The sequence below is a fragment of the Tachypleus tridentatus genome, chromosome 13, assembly GCF_004210375.1.
Source record: "Tachypleus tridentatus isolate NWPU-2018 chromosome 13, ASM421037v1, whole genome shotgun sequence".
Lineage (NCBI taxonomy): Eukaryota > Metazoa > Arthropoda > Merostomata > Xiphosura > Limulidae > Tachypleus > Tachypleus tridentatus.
Genome location: NC_134837.1, coordinates 218838991 through 218866367, shown reverse-complemented (window position 1 = coordinate 218866367; position 27377 = coordinate 218838991). Strand labels below are relative to the sequence as shown.

The 27377-nt window shown below is 32.5% G+C and overlaps 1 protein-coding gene across 1 annotated transcript; it reads right to left on the bottom strand.

Moving 5' to 3' along the window:
- Nucleotides 1–132: 132 nt before the first annotated feature.
- On the bottom strand, nucleotides 133–27377 carry LOC143240299 (gamma-soluble NSF attachment protein-like). Its single transcript, XM_076482520.1, has 10 exons — nucleotides 27223–27377; nucleotides 24780–24847; nucleotides 23828–23912; nucleotides 23481–23498; nucleotides 22905–23045; nucleotides 19768–19834; nucleotides 16101–16171; nucleotides 8147–8305; nucleotides 1985–2105; nucleotides 133–639 (listed from the first exon to the last, which is right to left on the bottom strand). Exons 1-10 carry the CDS (start codon nucleotides 27279–27281, stop codon nucleotides 493–495), a joined length of 936 nt encoding a protein of 311 aa, XP_076338635.1. The 5' UTR covers nucleotides 27282–27377; the 3' UTR covers nucleotides 133–492.

Below are 27377 nucleotides of genomic sequence, written 5' to 3'. Positions count from 1 at the left end.
CTCATTACGCACATTGTAAATTACATTTCTTTTATCTTTCATCAGCAGCCAATTTTAATGTTTCCACTTTTGGAAAGTTAATACAAAATTTTTGAATTGGTATGAAAAGTAGAACACGTCACTATACACAAGTCATTTTCATTCATTCTTTATTTTTAAAATGGTGATTTGTTTGCATATAATAAACCAAAGACATTAGGATAAAGTAAACTGTGGGAACTTTGCAAAACACTACATTCACAATGTTTTAACACAGAAATCCTAGAAGCACTGGAGCAGTAAAGTACTGAAAAAAGTTTCAGTGAGTTTATATTCACATTTTTCACATCAATGATAAAAGAAATGTACTGAAGGAAAATAAGTTTTAAAGAATTATATACACCTAGATTGATTCATTCACGTACATTTAACAGCAATCACCTACTATAATTTTTTTATTTAGTATAGCTGTACAGATTTTTCACTTCCAAGCTAGGCATTGTTTAAGTGTATTTACAAAAGACCACCCGAGAAATCATCTGCATTGTTTTCTTGTATGTTGTCACCAGAGGCTTCTTCGGTTAGAACAGTAGAATTAGTTGTTGTGTCATGAGGTTGAGCTACAGCTGCTGCTTGTAGACTCCTGGCAAGTTTGGCATACTGAAAAGTAATGTTTCATTAAAACTGTAGTTCTTTTCTGACAGGAAAGCTGTAACTGCATTTTTGATGCTACAAAAAACTTGCATGGATGAAATGGTCCAGTAAGTCACACCAGTCATCTTCCATCACAACATTCTAAAGCTCAATATCAATTACTTTTAATTTGATGCTTTTCATGACTGTTAAAGAAAATTGCTTCTGTAGGTTTTTTTTTTATTTATGAATTGAGAGAGTTTCGCAATAATAAAAAAATCTACCCAGCTCAATGCTTTTTAACACTGCTCAAGATAAACATATCTCTTGCTGTTTTAGAGTGTAGTAATCAGAAATTTGACAGCTATTCTTTAACTAACTAAAGTATATAAGCTAAAAACTACCATTTTTATAACAGGTTGAATATAAAATGAAAATCAGATTAAAACATTACCTTCCCTGATACAGCTTTCTTATAGATAAAAAAAAAATCAACATTTGTTAAGAAATTTTTCCATTACACATTTGTTGGTCAAATTGCAAAACTAAAATTTTTTTTTTTTTTACTGTAACAACACCAAGCTTAGTGCTGAAAAAAGAAAAATAGCTATTACTGTATTTGGAGACTTTACATTATTATCTGGAGATCCTCACCTGTTTTTTTAAAATTTGGAGCCTGTAGAAGCAACTTTAAGTTATTAAAACTTGATGAATTCAAAGTTTTACCAATTTATTTTTGTAATAGGCTAAGAGATAACATTTCTACCCTTGAACTGTTAAATAAAGTCTATTATGTTTAGGTCTTTTTATATATATATATATATATATATATATGATACATGTTTATGTATGTAAAGTTGAATGTTAAACACTGAAACTAAGAAGATTTAACAATTTGCTTTTCATGAGCTACAATAATGCTGAGGATGACAGTATCTTCATACTTGCTTCAAAAAAACCATATATTATAAATCCTAGAAGTAATAATTACCAGCCAGTAATGAACTGTTTCATGTACTATTTACAAACAGTAGCTGGAAGCTCTAATACACCACACACACCAGTTGCTACAAGCATAGTTAGCCATTTTATTACTTTGTGATAAAAGAATTTCACAGTTCTTTCAAAGCAATTACTTTATATATATTTTTCTTTAAAGATGATGTGACTTTGAAACATCTATAAATTTTTACAGAAAGAACAAGACATTCTTAAATGCAATTTATTATGATGGTATTAATTCCAAGTAAACCTAAGCCTTGAATGTATTAAAGAATTTAGACTTGAGATTATGCAAGTTATTGAAACACCATCAAAATGTGTATGATAACATCTCAATATGTACACAGTTAAAAAAGAAAGCATCACACACCTCCACATCCATATGTTTAATAAATGGATGGTTCAATCCTTCACGAAGTAATTCAGGATCTCCTTCATCATAGCCTTCCAAAATCTTTTCCAGTGTAATATGTTCTTCTTGTTCAAGGTAACTACAATTAAGAAAAAGATGTAGGGTTTTAGCCAATAGAGCATAATACAAATGCTATTAAAAAAATCATACATTAAGTACCAATATGGAAGGTTACATAACAATGTTATGAATATGATAACATAGTCTTGGAGATATTTTAAATACAGTCCACAATAAACAGAAATACAAGGTTGACTTATGCATCCTATAGAGTAGAAACCAGGCACTGGCAATGTTCTAACTATGCCCAGGTCATATAATTGAGGTGATTTAAATACCAAAGCTAATAAACCAACCACTGGACATGATCTAAATATTCACAGATTACATATCAGTGTTGGTGATACTCTAATTAACCACAGTAAATAGGACACAATTTAAACATCCACACATATCAGGTATTGAAGATACTAAAACTAACCACAGCTTACATAACAGCAGAGGTGTTCTAACTAACCATCGTTAACAGAAGTAGTACTGGAAATATTATAGCAAACAACAGATCAAGTACTAGACATATTATATCTAACCACAAATAACATATTAGTACAGAAAATATTACAGCTAACCATAAAAAATAAGCTAAGTACAAGACATATATTAACTGACAACACCAAATATACTGGGTACTGGGATATTCTAACTGATAACAGTAAACAGACCAGGTGTTGGAGACATTCTAACTAACAATATTACACAGGCCAGGTACTGAATATATTTTAACTAATAATAGTTAATGGACAAGAAATGACTACTTTACGTGAAAAAGTGTAGCCTAGGACAACAATGAGCAATAGGTGATGTTCTACATGTTTGTAAGTGCAAACAAACATACTCTAGAGTTTTTTGTACAAGCTCATAATTTACTAATCAGTGGTTTCTAACACAAATTAAAAATAATCAAATGAAAACTTACAGTACAAGTTACTTATTATTGAAGCTGTGAATTTCTTAAATCAATGAATGTGTAACAAATGTGTTCATTAAGTCAGTTAATAACATTTATTATTTTGATGATAAATCAGTTTTCTCCTTAGGCTAGTTACAAGACTTGTACTTCTAAATATGCAGTGAAATAACCAAGTTACTTGGGAGTTACAATCTTTTATCAAACCATCAGAATATACCTTACAGAAAAAAATAATAATAATATTTTAAGCTACTGATTTTCTAAATTTCTCTATTTGTTTTACTTTCTGGGTACACAGTAGTAACAAGTACAAGCCTTGGATTAACTCAGCTACCTCCAGCATACTGGACAGACGTACATGGCCAACATAATTTATGGTCGCCCTCTTCCACTGTTTGCATAACACACCCATGCTGTGTGGAAAGAAAGAAATTATTCTTTTTTTATCAATCACCACATGGCAGGGGACCAAATTATACCAACAGCAGTGCTCAAATGCACTATAATATTTTAGCAACAGCTTAAAATTAAATAATCTCCCTTTACCCATACTTTTATAGTTAATAAAAAACTAAAATGAAAACAGCCAAAAAAAAATTTAAAACAACGATAATAGCAAAGGAACTAAAACTAGAAAAATGTTTAAAACTAGTGACATTAAAAAATTACTATTTCTGTCCCAAGGATGTTTTCAATAGTTTGTACACTCTTACTACTGCAAAACTAATCAACTCATACTTGTAAGCTACAAGTGGAAAGATAATAAAAATGTAATGCACCTTATATGTAAAAAAAGTAAACACTGTGGATTTACTCAACAAAACTGTGTAGTAGTCCATTTAAAAGAATAGGATTGTTTATTTATTTATGCATTTCCCACTTCTACATCATGCATTTATAAAACCTAAAGAAAAACAAACTCTTTAATTAGTTGGTTGCTGTTTTATGGTGCAAAGCAACAGGGCCGTCTGAGCCAAACAGTTAGTAGAGTTCAAAAGCAAAAAGATCATAAAATGTAAAACAAAATCAAGTTAAAAAATAAACAAAAGGTCAAAAATCAGGTAAAAAACATTTAAATAAAATTAAAAAAGCCTAAAACTTGCAAAAACTAACAGCAGGGATAAACCCGTAGAAAGTACATGTCAAAAATGGTGCTGCTGCTCACAGCTGTAACAACAGCACAACAGTAAACTGTGGGCAATTGTGACTTTAGTGCCACAAAGGCTACACATTGGTGGGTTAATACAAGATGAAAGAAAATAATGGGTTAAAAAACTGTAAACGAGACATAGCCTAGCCAAAACAAATTCCTCTTTTTGGTCCAACAGTTGCTTTGATCTGGAAAACCTTGTTATGATGTTCACCCCCAAGCCTATGCAAACTGGCTCAAAGCTGAGCCATGAATATAGGATTGTAGTCCATTTATGGGATGAGCACCAGAAAAGATGAACTAAGTTGAGGAGTCAGCACGCTTGTTCCCTCGAATACTTATGTGGTCAGGTATCTAGGAAAAACTAGATGGAATTAGAAGATAGAGAAAAATGGGTCAGTTATTGTTGAATATCAAAGAGAATGGGGTAAGAGCTAAAAGAGTCAGTGTAAATAGTACAATCAGTGTAATGCATAACTTTTATGTGATTTAGGGCAAGGGAAATAGCATACAACTCAGTAGCAAACACAGAAATTGTAGCAGGGATCCTGTGAGTAACAAGCTACCCACAAAAAGCCATGGCAAAACTCACTTGATTTCAAACCATTCATAATAAAAGAATGGTTTGAAAGATGTTTGGCAAAGAGAAGATAGTACTTCTAATCAGAAGTAGCCTCCTTCTTCAGATGGCTCAAGGAAAGGTCATATTTGGGGATGGTAATAAGCCATGGTGGAACGGGCTGATCACTGGGGACAGCAACATTGTCCAATGCCAGACCTACTTTAGTGATTGGTGCCCAGATAAAAAGGCCAAAGGTAGGAACTGCAGATTTTGTTTGAAAGAACATAGCCCACTGAGGAAGAAAGACACAATCCTAGATGGGATTCTGTAGTAAGGATCTAAGCTTGGTAAAAAAGTGTGGAGGTGAAAAGAAGGTTCATAAGACTCAGTGTACAAATTCTGAACTGAGAAGTGCAAAAAGCCCTCACACAGAGCCAAAGCCCCAGAGAGTGAATGGGTCCAGCATCTTCAAGGCTGCAGACCTTGCTCAACCACAGACCATAAAACCAAAGTTCAGCTTGGACTGAATGAGAGCATGATAAATCTTAAATGACACTGAGAATGTTCAGTACCCTTGTACACTTGACAAATAGCTGCTTTATATGAGGAATGAAAGTAAAGCTTACAGTCAAAGATAAGCTTCAAAAACTTTGCCTCAGAGACCACGAAAAGAACAATACCAAGAATAAACTCATGATCGAGGAGATGACTCCGTTGGTGGCAAAAATGCATGCAAATGATTTTGGAAAAATAAAACCATTTGATGTTGTCCACCTGAACAAGCAATTGAGGGCAGTCTAAAGCCGTCACTCAATAAACTTCATGTGTGATGACCAACATGAGATATGGAAGTCATCAACATAGAATCTGTTTGAAACAGTAGGAAGAAGTTTTGTAGTGTTAACAATGATCTTGATACTGAAAAGTGTGACACTCATGGCACAGCCCTGAGCGAGACTAACTTCCTGTGTAAAAGAATGGGAAAGTGTCGAACACACACAAACTTGAAACTTCCTACTAAGTAAAAAGTTCTTAATAAAACAGGTAGGTGGTTATGCGACTCATACGAGATGAAGTGATGCAAAATGCTGTACATCCACATAGTATCATACGTCTTCTCAAGATCAAAGAAAACAGAAACAGGATGGTCCCTTTTAAGAAAGGCTTCCCCATTCAAGGTTTAGAGTTAAATCATGTAGTCTAGAGTAGAGCTCTGTCAATGGAACCCACACAGGATGAGAGAGGAGGTCGTTTGATTCAAGAATCTAAATAAGATGAGCATTAAACAAACATTCTTTCTAAGACCATACAGATACAGCTAATCAAAGTAATTAGAAGTTAATCTTGGGATCCTTCCCAGGGTTAAAAAAAAGTAGAACCATAACTTGGCACTAAACATCAGGAAAAAATGTTTTCCTGCCAGATCTGGCTAGAGTATGGGAAGAAGGAGAGAAATAGCACAGCAAATCATAGTGAACATCACGAAGTGTGACTAATGTACTGCCAGAACAATGATAAACATATTCGAGTTCCACCAATATAAGGGGACAATTATAGGCAGAGATGATCAGCCTCACAGGAAACAGGTAATCACTCTGCTCAAGATTTGATGGTCAAGAAGGCTAGGGAAGAAAGAGAAGTGCTAGATGCATAATAAAAGCTCCCACTGCGAGTCTCAGTAATGTTCTGCACATCAGCAACTTCCTGGCCAATGGAGAGTAAGATGGAAAGGGAATGGGAAGCATACCTCCCACTGACCTTCTGAATCTTGTCCCATATGACTTTGGGAACTGATGGTAGAAGAAATGCTAGTTATGAACTTTGACCAAGACTCCTTTTGGTTTTGACGTCTGAACTACCAAGCATAGGCACAGGTCTACTATAAAGCAATGCAAATGGAAAGGTTGCAATACCCGTGGAAGGTAACCCGGACCCGTTACTGAGTCTTCGGAGCCTGGTGGCAAGCTGGACACCATGAATAGGGATGTGGTGGGAAATATATTGAGGATAAGGGAATACAATGAACAACTACTTGAAGGATGCAGTCAGCTACAGAGTGTATGCAATCATTAGTAGATGGAAAACTACAACAGCAGGATCAAGTTCCAAGAGAGAGAGAGAGGTGAAATTTGGACCAGTTGGTCTCATTCAATTTCCTCCATGGCACTTAGCTCATTTGCCATTCATCACATTGAATCTCCCTCAAAAATAAAGGGGAATGATCACTGCCCTGTGAGTCACTGTGAACCCTCCAATAAATAATGAGAGAAAAGTGTGGAGAAACAGACAGACAAATCACTAGCAGTAAAAGATTAACTATGTGCACGAGATCTTTTGTGGTTCAAGATCACATGCACTATGTAATGACGCCTCCAATTAATATAAGTACCACTGCAAGTGTGTGTGTGTGTGTGTGTGTGTGTGTGTGTGTGTGTGTGTGTGTGTGTGTGTGTGTGTGTGTGTGTTCATTAATTCTCCCAGGACTAAAAAGGGAGATGCAACTGTTCTATGACAACATCAAGGTCTGACTGATCATAAGTCTCTCCAGGAGACAGGTAGAGAGATGAAACATTGATTGTATGGCCCAAAGAAACACAGATAGCTACAGCCTGCAAAGGTAAGTAATATAATTTCTTCTTTATGAATAGAAATACATCACACTGAAGAAACCCCTTGGCAGGAGAAACCAGTGAGGATTTCCAATTCGGGGATGTTCTTCATATCTTTCTCTGCAATAACTCCTTGTGAGGAATTCAAAGTAGCTTGGGGAGTAACATCAATTGGTAGATCCACAATGGTTTTTGAATTAAGAAGGAGTCTGCTGTGTTTTGGTGTAGATGTTTCCACTATGATATCCCCAGAACATAGCTTCTTAACTGACTTAGGAAAGCCAGCAAGCCTCTTTAATCCCTTCTGAATAAAAACATTCTGAATCTGTCCTAAAAATCTGTCTGACCAAAAATGTGGTATTAGAAAATGTGAAACACGTGTAAAGAAAGTGAAGACTGCTCTTCAGATCCCAAAGATGGAAAACTAAAGATACAGAACCTTTCCTAGGAGGTCTCCTCACCATGTGCAGAAATCCATGTTGAGGGGAAGATAAACTGAACCACAGCTGTGGAAAATGTTGCACACATACAATAAATCATCAAAATATCTAATGTTTTATTCTATATTAACATGGATTTTCTGACTTTTTTTTTTACTACACTTTTATAAGTGTTTACTTATTTTTACAACAGTTTGTTCTAAAAACACTGCAAGCACATAACGTATTTATGCTATTAATTAAAAGATTAGAAACTAGTTTTATTCTGTGTAGCTGCAATTGATTTTTGTTGTTTTTTTAAAACCACACATTTAATACTACATTTTTAAAGGATAGAGTTTTAAATATTTCAAATCTACATCAGTTATAAGAAGCAGATAAACAGTTACCCATTCCAATCTTTAAAGACTTTCTGAGCAGCCACATAATCATCCCTAGTTAAGTGAACAAGAACAAGAGCCACAACAAGGCGTCCAGCACCAGGTCGATTATCTCCTTCTAAATGAAACTGAAGTTCCTTTTTCATCATCTCAGCTGCTTCATCATACCTGTAATATATTATTACATGAGTAACATGAAATACTATTTGACAAAAATGATAAATCCTTCAAAAATAGTTAATTTCTAGCACTTATAACAGATTTATAAATTACAACTTAAATGTTCTTGTGCACTGAATAATAAAAAAAATAAGATTGACGAAAATTATTAAAAACATCATTCTGTAAACCTCATGTTAATTTTACAGTTGTGATATGAAAAGCATATTTAGTAGTATTTCATATTTTCTTTAGTCAATCAGATTAACAAGAAATATTCACAAAGTATTTCAAGAGGTTGTTCTACACACATTTAACCACTGTGTGTGTAGTTTTGGGAATAGAATGTTGGTCAAGGAATGTGGCTAATTTCCTTTTACTCCAGATACCTATGGTATCACAAACATTTTCTCACGGAAAAGACTGACTGCTGTGAAGTAGAAGACAATATGTAAAGGTCAACAATGAACCTTTTCATCAGTGACTCATGGTATCTTGGTATGTGTTTAGCATATGCAAAATAAGAGGGAAAACATTATAAAAGTTTGAAGATAATGTGTACTTTAGTCTCAAACAAAATAAGAGAATGTCTGGAGAATATCAACACAATACCTTCAGATCTTCATTAAATCCATTGTACATTCAACTACTTGCACATTATCTCTATTTTGTAAAATAAATGTTGCTTTACACTTTATCACACAGTCATTTCTCATCAGTTCAAAATCAGAATCAAGTTCAACACCACGAAATATTTCCTGATCATTCTTTCAGCCATTGGTAGTTACCAGTCAAACGGTAAATCAGCATACTTAAGAATAACTTACAGTCTAAGTGAGCTGTAAGGATGGTATCATACAGAGCTTACAGTTTGTGTATTCACTATGTCCAACTACAATAAAAATTAATTAGCCCCTTTAAAGCAAAAAAAATTCCAAAGCACAATTAGCTAGAATCCTATATTACACTAAACAATGGAAGGGCCCAGAGTAAAGAAAGCAAGCAAAAAGGTGAGCTCCTTTATGAGACTGTAATAATAAATCTGTTTGCAGTTAAGCACAAAACTACACAGTGGGCTATCTGTGCTGTGTCCAATAATTGGTATTGAAACATGACTGTAGTTATAGAAAAGAAAATAATCATGGAGTATATTCCCCACTGAAAGGGGAGGAAACTAGAGGGAGTAGCATTCAGTTGCGCACCACATACACCTTAAGCAGGAAATACTCAGTCCATTATATGTGGTGGTGCAAAAAGTTCAATCAAAAGAACTACTTTTTGCTGAAATGTTGCATACATCCCAGGGTAACAAACCACTGAAGGAAAGTGTGGAAAAGGCAATATATCAAACTGCAGAGTAGTTGAGAAATGTGCACATGAAATATCTACAGTAATGTTCAGTTCAGCAATAATCACCTAAATACAGAGTTCTGAGAGAACTTAAGACCCATCCACTTAGTCACAAACAGCAGGAATCACTCAGTTTCAAACCAATAGCATTATACTGACTCAGGGGAGAACTCTCAATCTTAATTTCCCACTGGGGAAACAATAGTTCTCACACTGCACTAAAACAAATTAGATGGGAGGAACTCATGTAGGAGAGAACATCTGAAAGATGCTTGGTATGAACAGTAATAATAAGGTCCTTCACTAACAATCTGTGTAATATATGTTATTACAAATACAAATAGCAGAAGCTATTTTACTGAATGATTGTTAGTTTTTCAGTATGGCTTGAAAAGCAATAAAAAACATATATACACATTTCCAAAGCACTATAACAGAAAACCCAATTTCCACAGTGGGCAGAGTTACAGCCGAAGAGCTAAATAGTTTCTGTTAACCTATGGTGAATGCAGGTCTTGTGATAGAGAAGTATTCTCTATGAGGCAACACAGATGTGTCTTTTGTTTTCTTTTCTTTACTGAATGTGTAAAAATCGAAGGTGTAGTGAAAAAGTATTATGAACAACTCATCTCCCTAAAGCCTCTGGCAATGGGGGTGGAAAGAGTCAGAAGCTGATAAAACCACAGGATTTCAACCAGAGGAATTTTATTAATTTGATGAGAGGTGATATAAAAACCAAAAGAAGTATCACATCCCTCAAAGGAATAGGCAAAATACAAAATGTTTATTCCATCTGGCTAAAATGGAAGACAAAGGAGACAATCAGTGTCTAAACAATAACAATAAAAAGAAACAGAAAGGAAGGTGAATAGAGAAATTGTTATCAAGTACCCAAACTCTTGGAAGTGAAGGACGAGTCTAGAAATGAAATCACCCTATCCCTGTGAAGAAAAAGAGTGCAGGAGGCATCTACAACAAAAACTTATACATGATATATCTTGCTGCTTAGAAGAGTGACAGATAGATCAAAATTGGTAAACTGCAAGCACAGATGTGCTACAAAAGTGAGTAGGAAAATAGACTACTCTGAAAAAACAAATTTAACTGTTTTACAACAGACCAAACACAAACCACTTGTGAAGATGAAGGTATGGCATGTTGTGATGGAAGATGGACATCCAAAGCTGAAATAAGAGGAACTTCCAAGGTGGAAGAGGTAGTGGCTCCTGGACTGCCAGGAGATAAAGAAGAAACAATGACTGAGTAGAACAATAAGGGGCAATCAGAGAAAGTTGGCATGAGTAGCTGTAAAATTTAAAAAATACTTTGGGAAAAAATCAAATTGGAGGATAATGTATAAAAAAAGAGGTTGGAACAATCCTGATTCTGAATGACTACTGTTATGACAACATTATAAGAACAACATTCAAACTCAGTGTTTAGAAAAGTTGTAAAGATATTGATAAGGACTCCCAGTATAAACACAGAAATACTAAATGATGTAAGGAACACTTTCATGGAATGATCTGGTCCAGATGAGACAACTGATCTACGTTCTTAAGACATGGAAAACTATCAACTACTTGTCACAGGCTTTACAGTATAAGAGTGAGTATCCTTTATGAGTTGATGCATGAAATGACAGTGACACTGTCTTAATAGATCATGTGAAAATGTAAAGGCACATGTAACAGAAGATGATGTTAGGCTTTTGAATTTAATATTTAAAGGATGTGTGTAGAGACTAGAAATAATGGTGTCTAGAACACACCACAGTTGGTTAAAGAGATATCTGTGAAAAAAATGCAAGTTTGGCAAGATTGGAGAGAAATGCCCAGGGCCATGTGGGAATTATCAAGCCACAAAAAAAAAAAAAAGATGGCGAAGAGATAAAGGGAGAGAAAAATGTGAAAAGTGTACACAAACAGGTACGTATAAAGGAGTTTTTCTGAAAGCAACAAAACTTACGTCACAGAAAAAGTAAGAAATATAATAGTAGTTTTGAAATTCAGAAATTCCATGTTTCAGAAAAATAAGAAGCTCAGCCAACTCAACACGAGTTGATAGATAAATCTCTAAATATGGCATCGGTCAGTTTGACTCATCGTATGACCTCTCTGTATTTATTTAAAGTCTTTATAAATGCAATGGTTCTAACTTTCAATATAGTATACATATATATCTTTACAAAGTTTGGCAGTCTTTCAGTTTAAATTACAAGTTTTTCACATAAAAAAATGTTTTTAGTGAATTATTTTTAATAAACTAAAATAAATATTTCTCCATGAATACAATGAGTATTTGTTTTCAATAATCTTGTGTCAAAACGAATTTTCACATTAAGGTTAAAAATACTTTACCTCAGCTCAAATTTTCTTTCTGTAATCCCTAAAATCTTCTAAATACATTTGAAACGTTTTTTGTTTTGTTTTTCTGTAAAACTCTATATGTTATCTGTTATTTCTTCTACCCTATCTCAAAATATTTGTCAATTTGATGAACTTGACATTCATCAAATAAAAACAAACAAAATAAATCTAAGTTACCTTCATGCATAACTGATGAAACATGAGCAATGACAGTTTTATTTTGAATCATTTATATTTAATTTCATATTTTTTGAAGAAACCGTGGATAAAACAGAGAAGAGACAACTGTTGACAATTAATGAACCAGTGTGAGAAAACAATTCCCATATACTTCTTCCAAGGATGTCCCATAAAGGTTCTGCTTGAATGAATATGCTTATCAAATTTAGGGTGTGAAATTACTGTGAAAATAACCCATGTAGTATCTTAACTATATAGAAAGAAGATAGCAAAGAGCTAGCATATTTTATAAGCATATGCTATAATAAATTTAACAGCATTTCACAAATAAACCTTTATAAAAACAGTGATTAATACTGTACATTAAGTTTTGTTGTTATGCCATAGACCAACAAGTGTAGAGAATACGTCACTAGAGCAGAGTATTCACATAAAAGCTTTACTTGATACTGGTTGGATTCTCTGACAAATTGATGCAGACTTGAAAATTTGAAATGCTCCCCAAACACTTTCAAGTACACCCTAAATCATGAGATTGAGACAGGTAGATTTAAGAATAGGAAAGGAAGAGACAGAACACCCAAAGTCAATGATACTGATGTTAAGTAACTTCATTTGTGCAGCCTTTGGACAGAATAGACTGTCATTTGTCTCAAGCATGATATAAATGACCATGTACCAAATGATAGAAAAGTGTCCAAATCTACAGTATCAAGAAGACTCAACAAGAATGTAATATTTGATCATAGCAGTTAAAAAAACCTTTACTCTGATCTCTAAATATTGTCAAGAGACTGAAATTTGCAAAAAGCACAAAACTGGCTGTTGGTGATTGAGAAAAAGGTGTTATGAATGGATGAGTCCAAGTTTGAAATATTTAGTTCGTATCGTAGGTTGTATGTCTGGCAGAAAGAAGGTGGAAGATACTTACTTAAGTGCACAGCACCTATCATAAAGCACGAGGGAGACAGTGTGAAGGTTTTGGGGTGTTTTTTCTGCTGAGGCAATGAGATATATTTGTAAAATAGATGGAATAATGGACCAGTGCAAATACCATCAGATACTGATCCATTATGGCATACCCAGTGGTTTGTGTATTATTGGTAAAGGAGGCAAAGGATTATACTACCTAGAAGATAATGACCTCAAACAACCATCTAACCTATGCATAAATTATTTAGCTAAAAAAGAAGCTATTGGAGTCATTTAAATGATACAATGACCTCCACAGAGCTCTGACCTCAATCAGATTGAGCAGATCTGAGATTTGTATATCAAAAACTCAACAAATCAAAAGTTACTTCCAAAGAACCTTTATGGAAGTGTATAAAAACATTTGTAATAAAATCCAAAAGGAAATTTTGATTAAATATGTTGCAACAATGCCTTAAAAGACTGTCTACAAAAATGGGACACAAAATATTAACTGTTTGCTGAACTTAAGTGCTAACACTAAGTTTCTGTTCTAAATATGAAGATTAGTAAAATTTTGATGTTTCACCTGTAATTTACTTTCCATTGTTCCTTGAAAGTAGCCTGAAATCTAACTTTTGACTTTGTCCTGACACTTTTGACAGTGCTACAAGTCTACACACTCTCATTAGAATTTCATCACTAACAAATTCATCAATGTTATTGCCACTATACTGCAATTCTTCTCAGTAACAGAGCCAAAAGATTTTCAAGATCTAATGGATTCTCAGTATATCTTACCTGGTCAGAGGCATCTGCCCATGATACTGATCAACAGCAGGATTGATGAAAAATCATCTGTCTTCTCCAACTTGTACCTAACATAAATGTCATTGTGGTTACCTAGAGTAATGGACATATGCATGTTGTTCTTGGAGTCACTAATAATTTTATACTTGAGTGCAAAATGTAAACAATCGTGTTGGTACATCTGCATTTCAAGGGGCATCACATATCTGATAACACTGCAGCTCAATATGATGAAATAATAAATCTCTTTAACATCAACAACAAAGTGTCATACAAAACATTTGATAACACATCCAACACGAACAAGGCTTTCTGTTTGCCTAAATTTGAACTGCAAACATTGCCTAGTGTGAGATGATGATGATAGCTCATCTACAGACAGTGACTTAGAATATGAACTTTTGGATGGATATAAATCAGCAGACAATTTACCAGAATTTCTTCCTGAACATGACACCACTGCTAAAAGTAATTCCTAAAGCATCAGCTTCATATAATATATTCAAAAATCAATACAAACTGATCAACTTGAGTGAGAGACCAGAGTTCAGTTGGTAACACCAACACTATGTAACTCAGAAATTAGGATGATTAAGTTTATTGAAGATTCCCCAGGAGAAGTTGAATAATCCAGACACTGGAACATTGAAATTTATTTTTCATTACTGAAGTGTTCTTGCAAAATTGGTGAGAGTACTGACACTTTCTGAACAAGCAACAGAGTTGACCAAAGTATCAAAACATTGTTACCTCCAACTATGTTGTGCTATGTGTTTATAGGCTGATGACCAAGACTGACAGCATGCAGTCCAGATATAATTTCAATCTTGTCTCTACACAGAAAAAATTTGTTCACACCCAGATTGACTCAGTACAAGTAACAGCATTTTCTGGTTCACTACAGTAATGGATCCCAGATTTAAACTTGACTGATGTTTCATTAGACCTGTAGAATACAAATCCAATTTAATGTTCCTGCAGTAAGAAGTCACGAAACTTTCCTCAACAAATAATCCTACAGCCATGGAACCAAAAGAGGACTGTAAATATCCTACTGATACTAAGGAACTAAGCTCTTTAGTTTCTTTGCTGCTTCTAAGAAACCAGCTACCTCATCTACAGACGATAGAGAAATCAACACTTACTTCCATGGTTCTTGTATTCCTGAAGAAAGCAATCCTCTAGATTACTGGAAGATCCATGAAAAAGTTCCTAGCTTATCTTTACTATCTTAATGTTACCCGAGTGTCCCAGCACCTTCTGCTCCTGTTGAGCATTTGTTTAGTATCCGAGGCAAAACACTCAGACCTGATTGCTGCTGTCTCACTGATAAGACATTTGAAACTGATGTTCATAAAGAACATTGTACAGTTACACTAAATCCCTTTTAAAAATAGTTTTTTCTAAAGCTTTGAAACTTTTAAAAAATAAAAGTATTGAAATGTTACTGTCTGTCCAAATTTTGTTTCATATTATCTGCCATTTTATCATTATTTCATTTACCTGTAAAGTATTCTTAAAACATATACCTATGTATCTGTATTTCAATATTTTGCATTATTCCTGTGTTTGTTTTCATATCTGTATTTGATTGCTATCTCCAATATTCACCTCATCCCTGGCTAAGGCTCTGGTTATAAATATATTTCAGGATGGGTGATATGGGTATTAACACTTTTACTAATAAAGCAGAGAGAAAGGTTTCAACCTTCTTAGGGTCATCTTCAGGTTAACAAAGAGTTTGCAACTGACTGTTGCTGGGCAACGTTTCAACCTTCACCTCATCCCTGGCTAAGGCTCTGGTTATAAATATATCTCAGGATGGGTGGTATGGGTATTAACACTTTTATTAATAAAGCAGAGAGCAACGTTTCAACCTTCTTTGGGTCATCTTCAGGTTAACAAAGAGTTTGCAACTGACTGTTGCTGGGCATGTCTCCAGGATGAGAGTGCAACTTCAAGTGGGTTTCTCACCATCATGAAGGCACTGGTTAATTGTTCTGTAGAAAAGAGAGAACTGCAGTGTGACAGAAGTTGTAACATGATGTGTATATATAAAATAAAAGCCTAAGATATATAAATCTGACAGTAGAAAGAGAGCTACTTCCCCTAAACACATTTACAGATTGTAACTTACAGCACATGATAAGACATTTTTCATAACAGTTCTTAAAATACCATACCTCTTAAGCTTCAAAAGAAGTCTCACTGCCTTTCCAGCATATTCTGCAGCTTGTTTAGGTCGTTCTTCAAGCTATAATATAAATATACATGTCCAAGTAATCCAGAAAAAAGTTTTAACACATCTAGTTGCACAAAACAAAGCATTACAATTTAATAAACAACCATGTTAACTGTAAGAAGGTTAAGCAGGGAGAAAAAAAAACAACAAGAGATATTTACTGTATGCTCATGTAAATTTTGTAAATTAATGTATCACACAGTACATTTGGATACAACACACTACCTGTGATTTGCAAATTACAATGTTTTCCACAATGTAATCAGTCTGCATGACCATATTGTGCTTGTAGCAAAATAAGTATCTAAAAACTGAAAAAAACTAATAAAAATAGATTACATGGATTTAAGTAAAATATCTCTCCCCCTTCCTTTTAAAACAACTACTACAAAACATCCAATTCACATGCTGTTTTAAATAAAAATCTTCCCATTCCTCAAACTACCACATACTAAAAACTAGAATAAAACATAATGAAAAATTAAATTTCTTCCTACTTTCAGGAACTGAACAACAGATACATATTCTAAAAAAAATGCTTCTCCTTTTACCCAAAACAACTACCAGCAATTAAAACTGGCATACAAACAATCTTCCCTCACTCCTAAAGCAGAAACTTTCTTTGTCCAGAATGTCAGTCTGACAATGAACACGATCATAGTTACACACACACACACAGAGCCATCCTTCCTTGGTTATACAGATCTAGTGATTTATTTCTTTTATTGGCATTGTTTTTTTTTTTCAGTGACTTGTACATGCACATTTTTCAAATAAAGATACTTGGTCAAAACAATAAATACATCAAGAGAAAGAATATTTATATTTGTTGACTTTCAATATACAACCAGTTAGACTGTAGGTTTTCAATAAATAACCAATCAGAATTTTACAATTAACTCCAGTTGATGAGCACTGTTTAAAAGAATTTATAATCATATATTCTTTTCCATAGTAGCCTTAATATCAACTAATTTGTGGTCAGGCAGCTTTTTGTAAGCCAAGAATTATTATGCCTAGGTTGATGGCCCAGATGGGAACCATGAGCATGTTCAGCGATGGAGATTTGAACTCATGACCCTCATATTATAAGTTGAACACCCTAATCACCAGGCCCAAATATTCATAACTGGTAATGATAAAACAAAAAAGTAAAGGGAATTTAAGTTTTACCAATTGTACTTCAATATTCTTTGAATGTTTACCTTGTAGAAAAATTCATTAATAAACACACTGACAAATCAAATTTAATAAAACCTACAAACAATATTACAGGGGTTTACATTGCAAGCATTACATGAATCTTGGAGTTATCTCAGATATCCATGAAGATGAAATGCAATGTAGGTTTACAATAAAAATCTGGTCTTAACAGTTTTCTTTACTTATTGCTAACAACAGATTCTAAATAATGGAGAGGTGGGTTTAAATTCTTTACGTTTTGTAGTTTTTACCTTATTTCACTTAGCCTGGGTACAAACCACATCCTGAAAAAGGGATAGCAAAGCCCTACATCTACCAGTGACAGACTTGATATATCACATTTAATAAACCACAATAAAGTCAAGATGATTTTAAAACTTTCTATGTAATTCCTTTACTATTTTATGGGAACAAAGAATTAAATGTCAATCTTTTCTCTTTTTTTTTTTTGACAAATAGACTTAAAGTACTCACAAATACTAATTTTCAATGCTATTGGTAGAATCAGGTTTGAAAATGACTATGTTTAAACAAAGTCTACTACAATAATATAGGCTTAAACATTTCTTACTTCTGTCTGGTACATGAGCTGACTAAGTCACTGTGTAACATTAGAACAAGCTTTGAAAACCACATTTTATTAATAATGTTATTCAGATTACAGTCATGTTTTCAGTCCCACTGTTTACACTAGTCTGATCAGAAAGTTAATGAATATGATGTTTTAAAATCACATAGGGATATAATGATATAAAAACTTTATCTCGAGTTACTAGCCCTAACTTACTTTAATCTAGTATATAAGTATGTTTTCATAGAAATATAAAAACTCTGAGTCAATGTTTACATAAAATAATCAAATGCAATAACTTTCATGAAAAACTAACTAAATTCATGAGTTTCTAGAATTACCTTTCAAAACTACCATGCTTAAAAATTGTTAACCAGGATACACACCTAATTTTTCAGTACTTTTCATAATAAGGTTTAGAAAGACTAAAATTGGTTGTTGTAAGTTATCTTTTCAATGTTTAATTCAGTTGTTAGCTACAGGGTGCACAATGTTATGATCAAGTACTTCTCAACTGGGTGAATGGTTCACCCAGGGGTTAATGAAAGATCAGAATCAGGGTGAACAAGAATGATAGAATGAATGAATATTATCAATTATGCAATAAATTCAAGAGAAAAAAAAGTTGTTATTTTATTAATCATTCCTATCAGTCACCTTGGGTTAATTTTGTCCATGGATAAAGTTTGTAGAATGTGACAACTAAACCTATTTGTACTGAATTTTAAAAATTTTTGTTTGTAATTTAAGCACAAAGCTACACAATGAGTTAATTGTGCTCTGCCTTCAACAGGCATCAGAACCAAGTTTACAGTATTTTAAGTCTGCAGACTGTGCCAATGAGGGTGCATTTTAAAATTCAAAATAAAATTAGCTCTCATAACATCTGTAAATACTGACAGTTAATTTCATACTTGGTTGGTATACAAGCACAATAACTCGTGACAACCAATGGGAACTAGGCATAAGTGCAAAAACTTAAGCTTTAGCCCACTAGTTCAGTTTAAGCCAACTAAAATGTACATTATGGAGCTAATAATACAATAGACAAAATATTTAATTTACAGATTATCAGAATGACTAATCAATGAAATAATTGCAACATCTTGTCAACAACCTGAGGACTTGGCTTAAATGGAGAGGAATATAAGTATACTTAATACACCAAAAGTTGGAAAATGGAAGTTCAAGAATCAGTAAAAATCTAATAAAGCTTAAACAGATAGAACAGCATGGGTCAAGGTGAACTGAATTAAAAATAAAAGCTATTTACAAAGTCTTTCTATAAAGATGATTGAATATACAATTATCTAGACACTAGAAATTCTAAAAACTGATAATGTTAATTGTATATAGAAAAATGACAGCACAATTAAGATATTTTATAGGCCAATAAACAAAAACCAAGAATTATATTGCTTAACATTTGACAGGTGAATTTTGCAGTCTAGTAAATAAAAGATCATTAAAGGCAAAGGATAAAACAATCCCTCCTCATAACATAATGATGTTAGAAAAATGACAGTGCTTTAATTGTGTGTGTGTGTGTGTGTGTGTGTGTGTGTGTGTGTGTGTGTGTGTGTGTGTGTAATAAATTTCATATTTGTCAAATTATCATCATCACTATATTTCCATTTTACTTTGATTTCTGATTGAGCAATCAGTAAGATTTTGCTTTAAGTAGGATTTAAAAATCAAGAATAAAAAGTCATTAGTGACTGAAGATGCAATGCAAATATACAAAATTTTTACATAATGAGTATAAATTCATTAAAAACAAAACATTTTTCACACAAAAAAACACTAAATCTAGAAGCATCAACAAGTTACAAACCATCACAACTTCAGATGCCTTTGCAAACATCTCGATAGCCTTTTCTGGATGATAGCTTTCTATAATTCTGCATAAATAAGATAATAATAATTTACTATGATATTTAAAATAATTTAGAATAAGATTAGGTTTAGATTTAAGAAACTATCAGTTTATTACATGAATTTGAAAAGATGCATATTGAACATCATAATAATAAAAATAAAGCACAATGAATGGATAAGACAGGCTTGCAATGGTTTTATTATCTTGAAAGCTTAACATGTTCTACAGTAATTCCTGTATGCTGAATCCAAAAATTATATGTACTGTTTTCCATAAAATGTCACATACATTTTTACATAAGTGAATCATTTTCATTAAAATCAGATCACATTTTATTCTAGAAAACACTGTTGACAACTACTGACTATAGACTTCCCTAGACCAATCAAGATGTGACAGTCTTATCAATTGTTCTAGAACCCACGAGAAACACACCACAAGTGTATAAACAGGTAACAGGCCACATGATGCATCATTTTTGGATAATATTTGTTTGTACATGCACTTCAACATTATGTTTTTTAAGTTTCAATATAATTTATTCATCGCTTTGACAACTACAAATTGTATAAATGACCCAAACATATTCTATTACATTTGTGGTGAATTTGTTGTAAAAAAGCAAAGGCAAAACATTACAGAATTTGTTAAAAAGTGTATTGTACATATTTTGGAATGAAATATGGAGATGAAGATAAATCATAAGCTGCACATCAAATTTATGTGCAATGGACTAAAGGTAAGAAAAAAGTCTTTGCCTTTTGAAATTCCAATGGTCTGTTATGAGCCTAAAAACCATGGAAATTACTTCTATTATTGCTCATGTAACGTGCGAGGCTACAACACTCAAAATAAAAAGGAAATTTCTTATCTGAACCATCAATCATCCATAAGACCTGTTGCTCATAGACCTGATGTACCTGTAACTACTCCACTGGAGATTTTACATAGTTTATTCTGCTTCTGAATCTGATGTCAGTAGAAATGATGATAGGGATTGTTTTCAACCTGAAACATCTAGTGAACACAATGTTTCATGCAAGGTGAACTTAATGATTTGGTGAGAGATTTGGGGCTTCCAAAGGAATCAGAGATTCTGGGGTCCAGACTTTGTGTTAAGAACTTACCTTCTCTACAGACATCACTTACAGATAGATATTATGAGAAAGAATAAAATACTTTTCACAAGACAATTCACTAGCTTATTACAACAATATTGCTGAATTAATACCAATGCTAGGAGCTGCAGTCTAAGAACCAAGTGAGAGATAATTGTTCACCGATTACTCCAAATAAGGTCTGAAAGGTGTTCTCCTTCAATATGGAAACATATATGCATCTCTTGCTATTGCTTATTTGGTTCACTTTGGCTACTTTGTGAACACTTAAAATTCCTTTGTACGTTGTTGAGTCAACAATCCAGTTATCAAAAAGTTTGTTTTTTGTATGAATGAGACAACAAATTACAAAATCAGCACTGAATAAAGAAATAACACTCACGCACAGTTAGCCTGATATCAGAACTGAAAAAATTAAACATGAAAGTTTGGTTAACACAAAGAAAGTCCTACTACCTCCACTTCACATAAAACTAGACATGATGAAGCAGTTTGTACCTTAGACAAAAACACTGACTTTGTCAATATTTGTATGGGCAATTTCCAGCTCTTTCAAAACTTAGGAGATTAAGAAATGAACTTCAGATGAACAGTTTATAAGGACAAATGAGGAAAGTTTAAAGTTGCAGGTCTATGCAATTATTTTTGTAAATCAGAGAACAAATTAATTATAAAAGTATTGCAAAACCATATTCAGACATCAATTATTCAACATAAAGATGAAAAACTTTAAACACCAACATTCTTGTACTTTCTCTGACCCCTTCACAGTTTTCTGACAAGACAAATATATTATCAATAATCTTCTAAGTCCAAATCTAACAACATCTCAAAGTTAAGCAAATTTACATACAGAGTTGAAGGGGAATGAGTGCTACTGAACACCACCATTAGGAAGAACCCAAAACGTTTTTTCCTTGAAACAAAATTCCTGCCATGATAAGTTTTGTATTTCTCATATTTAGTCACATTGTTATACGCTTTCTTTTCTGGTCAATCTCAGTACTAGAAGGAAACTTTTCACCACAATATTCATCCATCATTAGTCCAGCAGCAACACTCCAAGTTCTGCCTGGCAATTCTAACAAAACTGATTTATGTTTGTAACTTCTCTTTAAGCCATATTTTAAATTAACTGTATCATGTAAGTAATCACAGCAATGAAGCTGACTTGTTAATATGGTGAACTTCAATATGAAAAAGAACTTAGAATAAAGTTTGATCAATTTATTTTGAATGAAAACAATGAAGCAGCCAGTGGATTGTAACTATAGCTTACACGAACAACCATGTGGAATAAGGATATATAATAAAGGTTCCTGATTCTATAACAGGTTTTACCTGTAGTATAAATTAAAATTTCCCTTACCAGGTTAGAGCAGAAGATAAGAAACCTTGAAGATTAAAAACATACTCTACACAGTAAACTGAAGTGGTACAGTGAATTACTAGAATTCACCAGCTAATTATTATCAAATAATATAAGCTTCTGATTCTGTATACTATAGAAGTTTGCTCACATTTTTTCCTAGAACTGTGAAAGCACATTTCTGGCAAAAATATAAATTCATCTCTAGATATTATTTAACAAAATTTAAACTCTCCAAATGCATATAGCTATACCACAACATATTAAACATTTGCTATTTGTAAATAATGCTCAATAACCTCAAAACATGTCCCATAATGATATTATAGTATGTGATCCAGATTTTTTATTATCATAATACACTAGAGACACATGCTAAGTTCTCTCTATGTCACTAGCAATAAGGTACCACCAGTTTAAGATTAGCTGTACATTTTACTTCTGGTACATGATCACCTCAAAATCATATTCTATCTTTTCACTTTAGATCCCATCAGTACAGATAGATATTATCAGAATGCCTTTGAATAAAAATGATATTGTAATATGTACAGAATATTATTATTATTAAACAGACTTGCATAACTATTTGTAATTCCACTTACTTGGCTCCTCTCTCCATTGATAAAGCTGCTGTATCTGGAGTTCCATACTCTCTGAACATCTGGCATGCTTTGTCTGTAAGTGTGACAACTTCTGCATAATCTTTCATCTCTTTTGCCATTAAGGCAGCTTGTTCATAGCACCTGAAATACAGTAAATTCAAACTCATGCTACCTTGGAAGATGATCTTCAATGTTTTGTCACATTAATTTCAAAAGTTGTTTAGGTTTCTTAGGTTCACACTGAATTTATTTGTTCCCTACCAACTACACACTGTGCTGTTAATTCAGCATTTTACAACAGAGACCACAAACACAAACCTAAAAAATTATTAAAACAATGTATCCAATATATCCTCAGCTTAACACACTTATTTTTCTCATACTGTGAAAGTTACTAATATAGTAATAGTAAACTAAAAATAATTTACTATAAACATATTTCTTTGATGGTGTGTAAGGTTTGTCTAATAACAATGCTTCATAACACTGTAGTTATTCTTAATCCTTATTTATTTGTTCAGATTAATAGTAATATAAAACATATTACTTTATGAAATAACATGATTATACACTTACTTTGCAGCTGAGAAAAAACTGAAAAAGTCAAGGAAATAAAAGGTTTTTATTTTTCAGTTGCTGAATATCATACAAGTAGGGATTATCACTTTTATAACATCAGATCAATACAGTTTGATTAGATAACAAATACTGAACATTGCTTAAGTAAAGCAAAATATTTAAAAACATTATGTTACGTTACATTATATATTTCACATATTTTGTGCAATATTAAGCAAGTTTAGCACTAGGCCAGAAAATATCCTACTAACTTATACAAACTATTATAAAAAACAAATTATGAACTAGCTTTTATTATTATCATCTGAAAAACACATTGAGACTCTTGAAAACTTTAAGGATACGAATTGTTCTTGATATAACAATCTGCTGCTCTTAGATGAGCATCTTTACATTTTGAAAGAGCCCGTGCACCTTTAAAGCATGTTGCTGAAACAAATATTACCAAACATAAATACACACACATTACATTGAATAAAACCTCTGAATGATCATATATGAAAACTGATAGAAATAGAAGTAAAATTAAAACCTTCAGAATATATGTTTGATTCAGGCAGAGTAGCAGTGCAAGCAAATGCAGATCTGTTGGAAGATATTTAAAAATAAAAATATAAAACCCTTTTTTACATTTTTTAAACTTCCAAATGTTAGATTTAAAAAAATCCAAAGAAAGAAGAAAGAAATAATTTGTTATTAATATTTATAATTACAATAAATAAAGCACTATTATATTACTTCATTTCTGGTGAAAAAAAAATCTCCAACATACACACACAATAATTAATTTATTTTGAAACACATTAAAAAAGCTTTATTACACAAAGATTATATCAGTCATCATAAAATTATGTGTCATATTTCTCAAAATAAGTGACCCCTGTATCATTAAAACGACCTTATATATCTTCATTATAGAAAATGAAAATACAATACTCATAAAGTCAGGATAATTTTTACATCAGTTCACAACATTGAAAGCAAAGAAAAATTAGTATGCGGTGCTCAGTAATTTCCTTTTGAAATGTTGCTATTTGTTAACAGTGCTTTATTTATTGTAATTATACCATTCTAGAATTTTGTCATGTGTTAAGAATAGAGAAAGAAACATACAATTAAGATATGTATTAATAAAGAAGTAATATATTGTCATTCTGAACAATAATTTTTTTCAGGTGAATAATGGCGACACATTTCTCTGTGTAAAAATAAATGCAAACAAATTCTATATTTACTTTACTTTCAAACATTTACTGGCAAATATCTTTTTTCCCCATTTATTAATACATTACTTACCTGCTTTGGAATATTCATTAGCTGCAGAATCATAGTCTGGTTTCCATTTGAAGAAAGAAGTTTTCAAACTAGAAAACAAATGCTTTTATTTTTTGATATTAAATAAATTGTACTGTGTCTGTATGTATAATAAATTGCAATACTGCATAAATTTACAATGTGTAAAAAAGCAAATGCAGTTAATGAGCATTATTCAATACTGTTTGGTTTATATTCAAGAAAGGCAAAACTAGCATTTCCAGCATCACATAAGATGTCATATGATTAATTTTTACATAAAATGCTGAAAAAAAAAAAAATTGTCATTTAAATGTTTATCAGGCCATTAAACACTGTTAAATTTACTGCATCTACCACACTTAAAAATATCTTGTTCTAAAGGCCAACCACCCTGTTAGAAAAGTAAAACTTTCTAAGCTTAAGATAAACTCCTGTCCTGTTAAAATGTATACGTGTTCTCCAGTCCCACCATTAAATACAACAAATATGATGCATCAACATTATCAATTCCCTTAACATACAACAAAAAAATTCAATTACCTCTTCTTCTTTACAAGAGAAACCAATTTCAAGGATCTTAAGTTGTCCACATATGACATTCTATTCATTATAAAAATCCTCTAATAAACTCTTTCCAACAATTCAATGTCCTTAAGGTAAGAAGGCCAGGACTGACCACAATACTAAGGTTTATCCAAGAATGATGTAATGAAATTATAATATCTTTCTACTTCAATATTTGTGAAAATACAACCTCAAATCCAAATTTGCACTACCACATCATGGTGTTTGGATGGCCTGAAACATTGATCAACTGATACTTGTCATGGGTTATCCCCATCAAAATTATATTTATAACTTAATTATGATAACCCACACGTATTACCTTGTATTTATTATAATTACCCAAATATGTGCACAGGATCAGTTTATTGGATCAACCCCATGTTGAAGAAGGAATGTTAATTATAAAACTCTAAATTTATTACATGTGTATAAATGACATCTGGTAAGATTTTTTGTAAAACATACAATTCTATTTTACAACTAGTAAAACCCCAATCTTTAATATAATTAGCACACTTAAGCAATTTTATGACCATTCCTTTACATGTCAATTATTTATACAATCAAATATTTTCCAGAATTTAGAATATAGACAATTAATACTTAGAGATACAAGGCTGGAATATGCCTAACGTTTTACACATCAGCTTTCACACCAAATTTATATGTAGATGCCCAATAATGGAAATAATCAACATGAATGATATGGACTACTGATGTAAGTTTTTGCATCATATCATATTATATAAGAATATAGCCTGTACAGAAAAATAAGGTAATAAAGGCCATCATAACTTAGCACACTGAAGTCACCTTCTGTGTTTCTGTAATAAGTTTGTCATGCTTTATGTATATATAGACTTTGAGCTATCTTTTTAATCATTCTAACTCTGTTTACACCTTTCCATTTCTGTAAATACGTGCCTATATCAATAAGAAAAATATGGTAGGTTCATCAGCACTCAAAATCATGCATGTCCAGTGCAAGTTCAAGCTTTGTTCACCTAAATATACTTTATTTTCAAACAGCAATAAAATAAGTCTTACATTAGTGTACAAGGTTACATACGATGCACTGAAAACCAATGTATACTCTTTGTTCTTGAGAAGTTTCAAATACCTATGAAGTTATTGTAATGAGATACGCGCAATTATGCATTTCTGCTATTTCCATATGCAAACATTTCAGCCACCATATTGTTAAGTCTTTAAAAATGAAAAAGATTAATTACTTACATATTATGAAATATGCAGTTTGTGTCAACAAAAGCAATAAAAAAAATAATGACCACATAGAGAAAACTGTCTGCCCTATTAAGTGTTCTTCAAGCTTCCTTGATCAAGACTGAACAACAAAATAGGTTAACATGAATCAATCAGTTGCTAAAGATGTCATGATTTCTTTTCTAACTGACATATAGCCACAGTTCATATATATCTGGAATGAGCTTTTAGTGCTTTAGTTTCTGCACATGTTCTACTCACTTTGATATGTTAGACCTTCAAAATTTTATACAAATTAAAATATAGTTGTTCACTTGCATATATTTATCCAACAAAGTTGTAACTAGAATAATACTGACAGTGAAAAAGTTACAGTTTAAAAACCATATTCGAATACTAACACAGTTGCGCCAATTATCATATAAATATTAACACTACTGGTGGGTACCAGTAGTAGTAACTGTAGTAGTATTACAGTTATTCAATTTACAGTGTATCAGTGTCACTGTTCACATAGTGAGTCTAGATTAACCATTTTACTTCTCAAATTCACAATTTACCACTATATAAAATGAAAAAACAAAGAAAAACATGTACATATTATTATTACACATTTTTATTCACAAAAACAATTAAAAATTTAAAAACATACTATTTTTCTGCTTGACGAATGCATTCTTCCCCTTCTGAAACTTTCCTTTCAGTAGCCATGGTTTTGACAGTAGTGTATCGACCTCTATAGCAATTTAAAGCTGATCTATTTAATTAATTTGAGTTTGTTGTAATAAAGCGCTACTGCACCCTCTG

Coding starts and splice junctions, on each gene's coding strand:
- LOC143240299 (XM_076482520.1), bottom strand. CDS start 27,281: ATGGCTACTGAAAGGAAAGTTTCAGAAGGGGAAGAATGCATTCGTCAA. Junction 24,848..27,222: donor ATTCGTCAAGCAGAAAAATA/GTATGTTTTTAA, acceptor TTTGTTTTCTAG/TTTGAAAACTTCTTTCTTCA. Junction 2,106..8,146: donor GTCTTTAAAGATTGGAATGG/GTAACTGTTTAT, acceptor TCTTAATTGTAG/TTACCTTGAACAAGAAGAAC.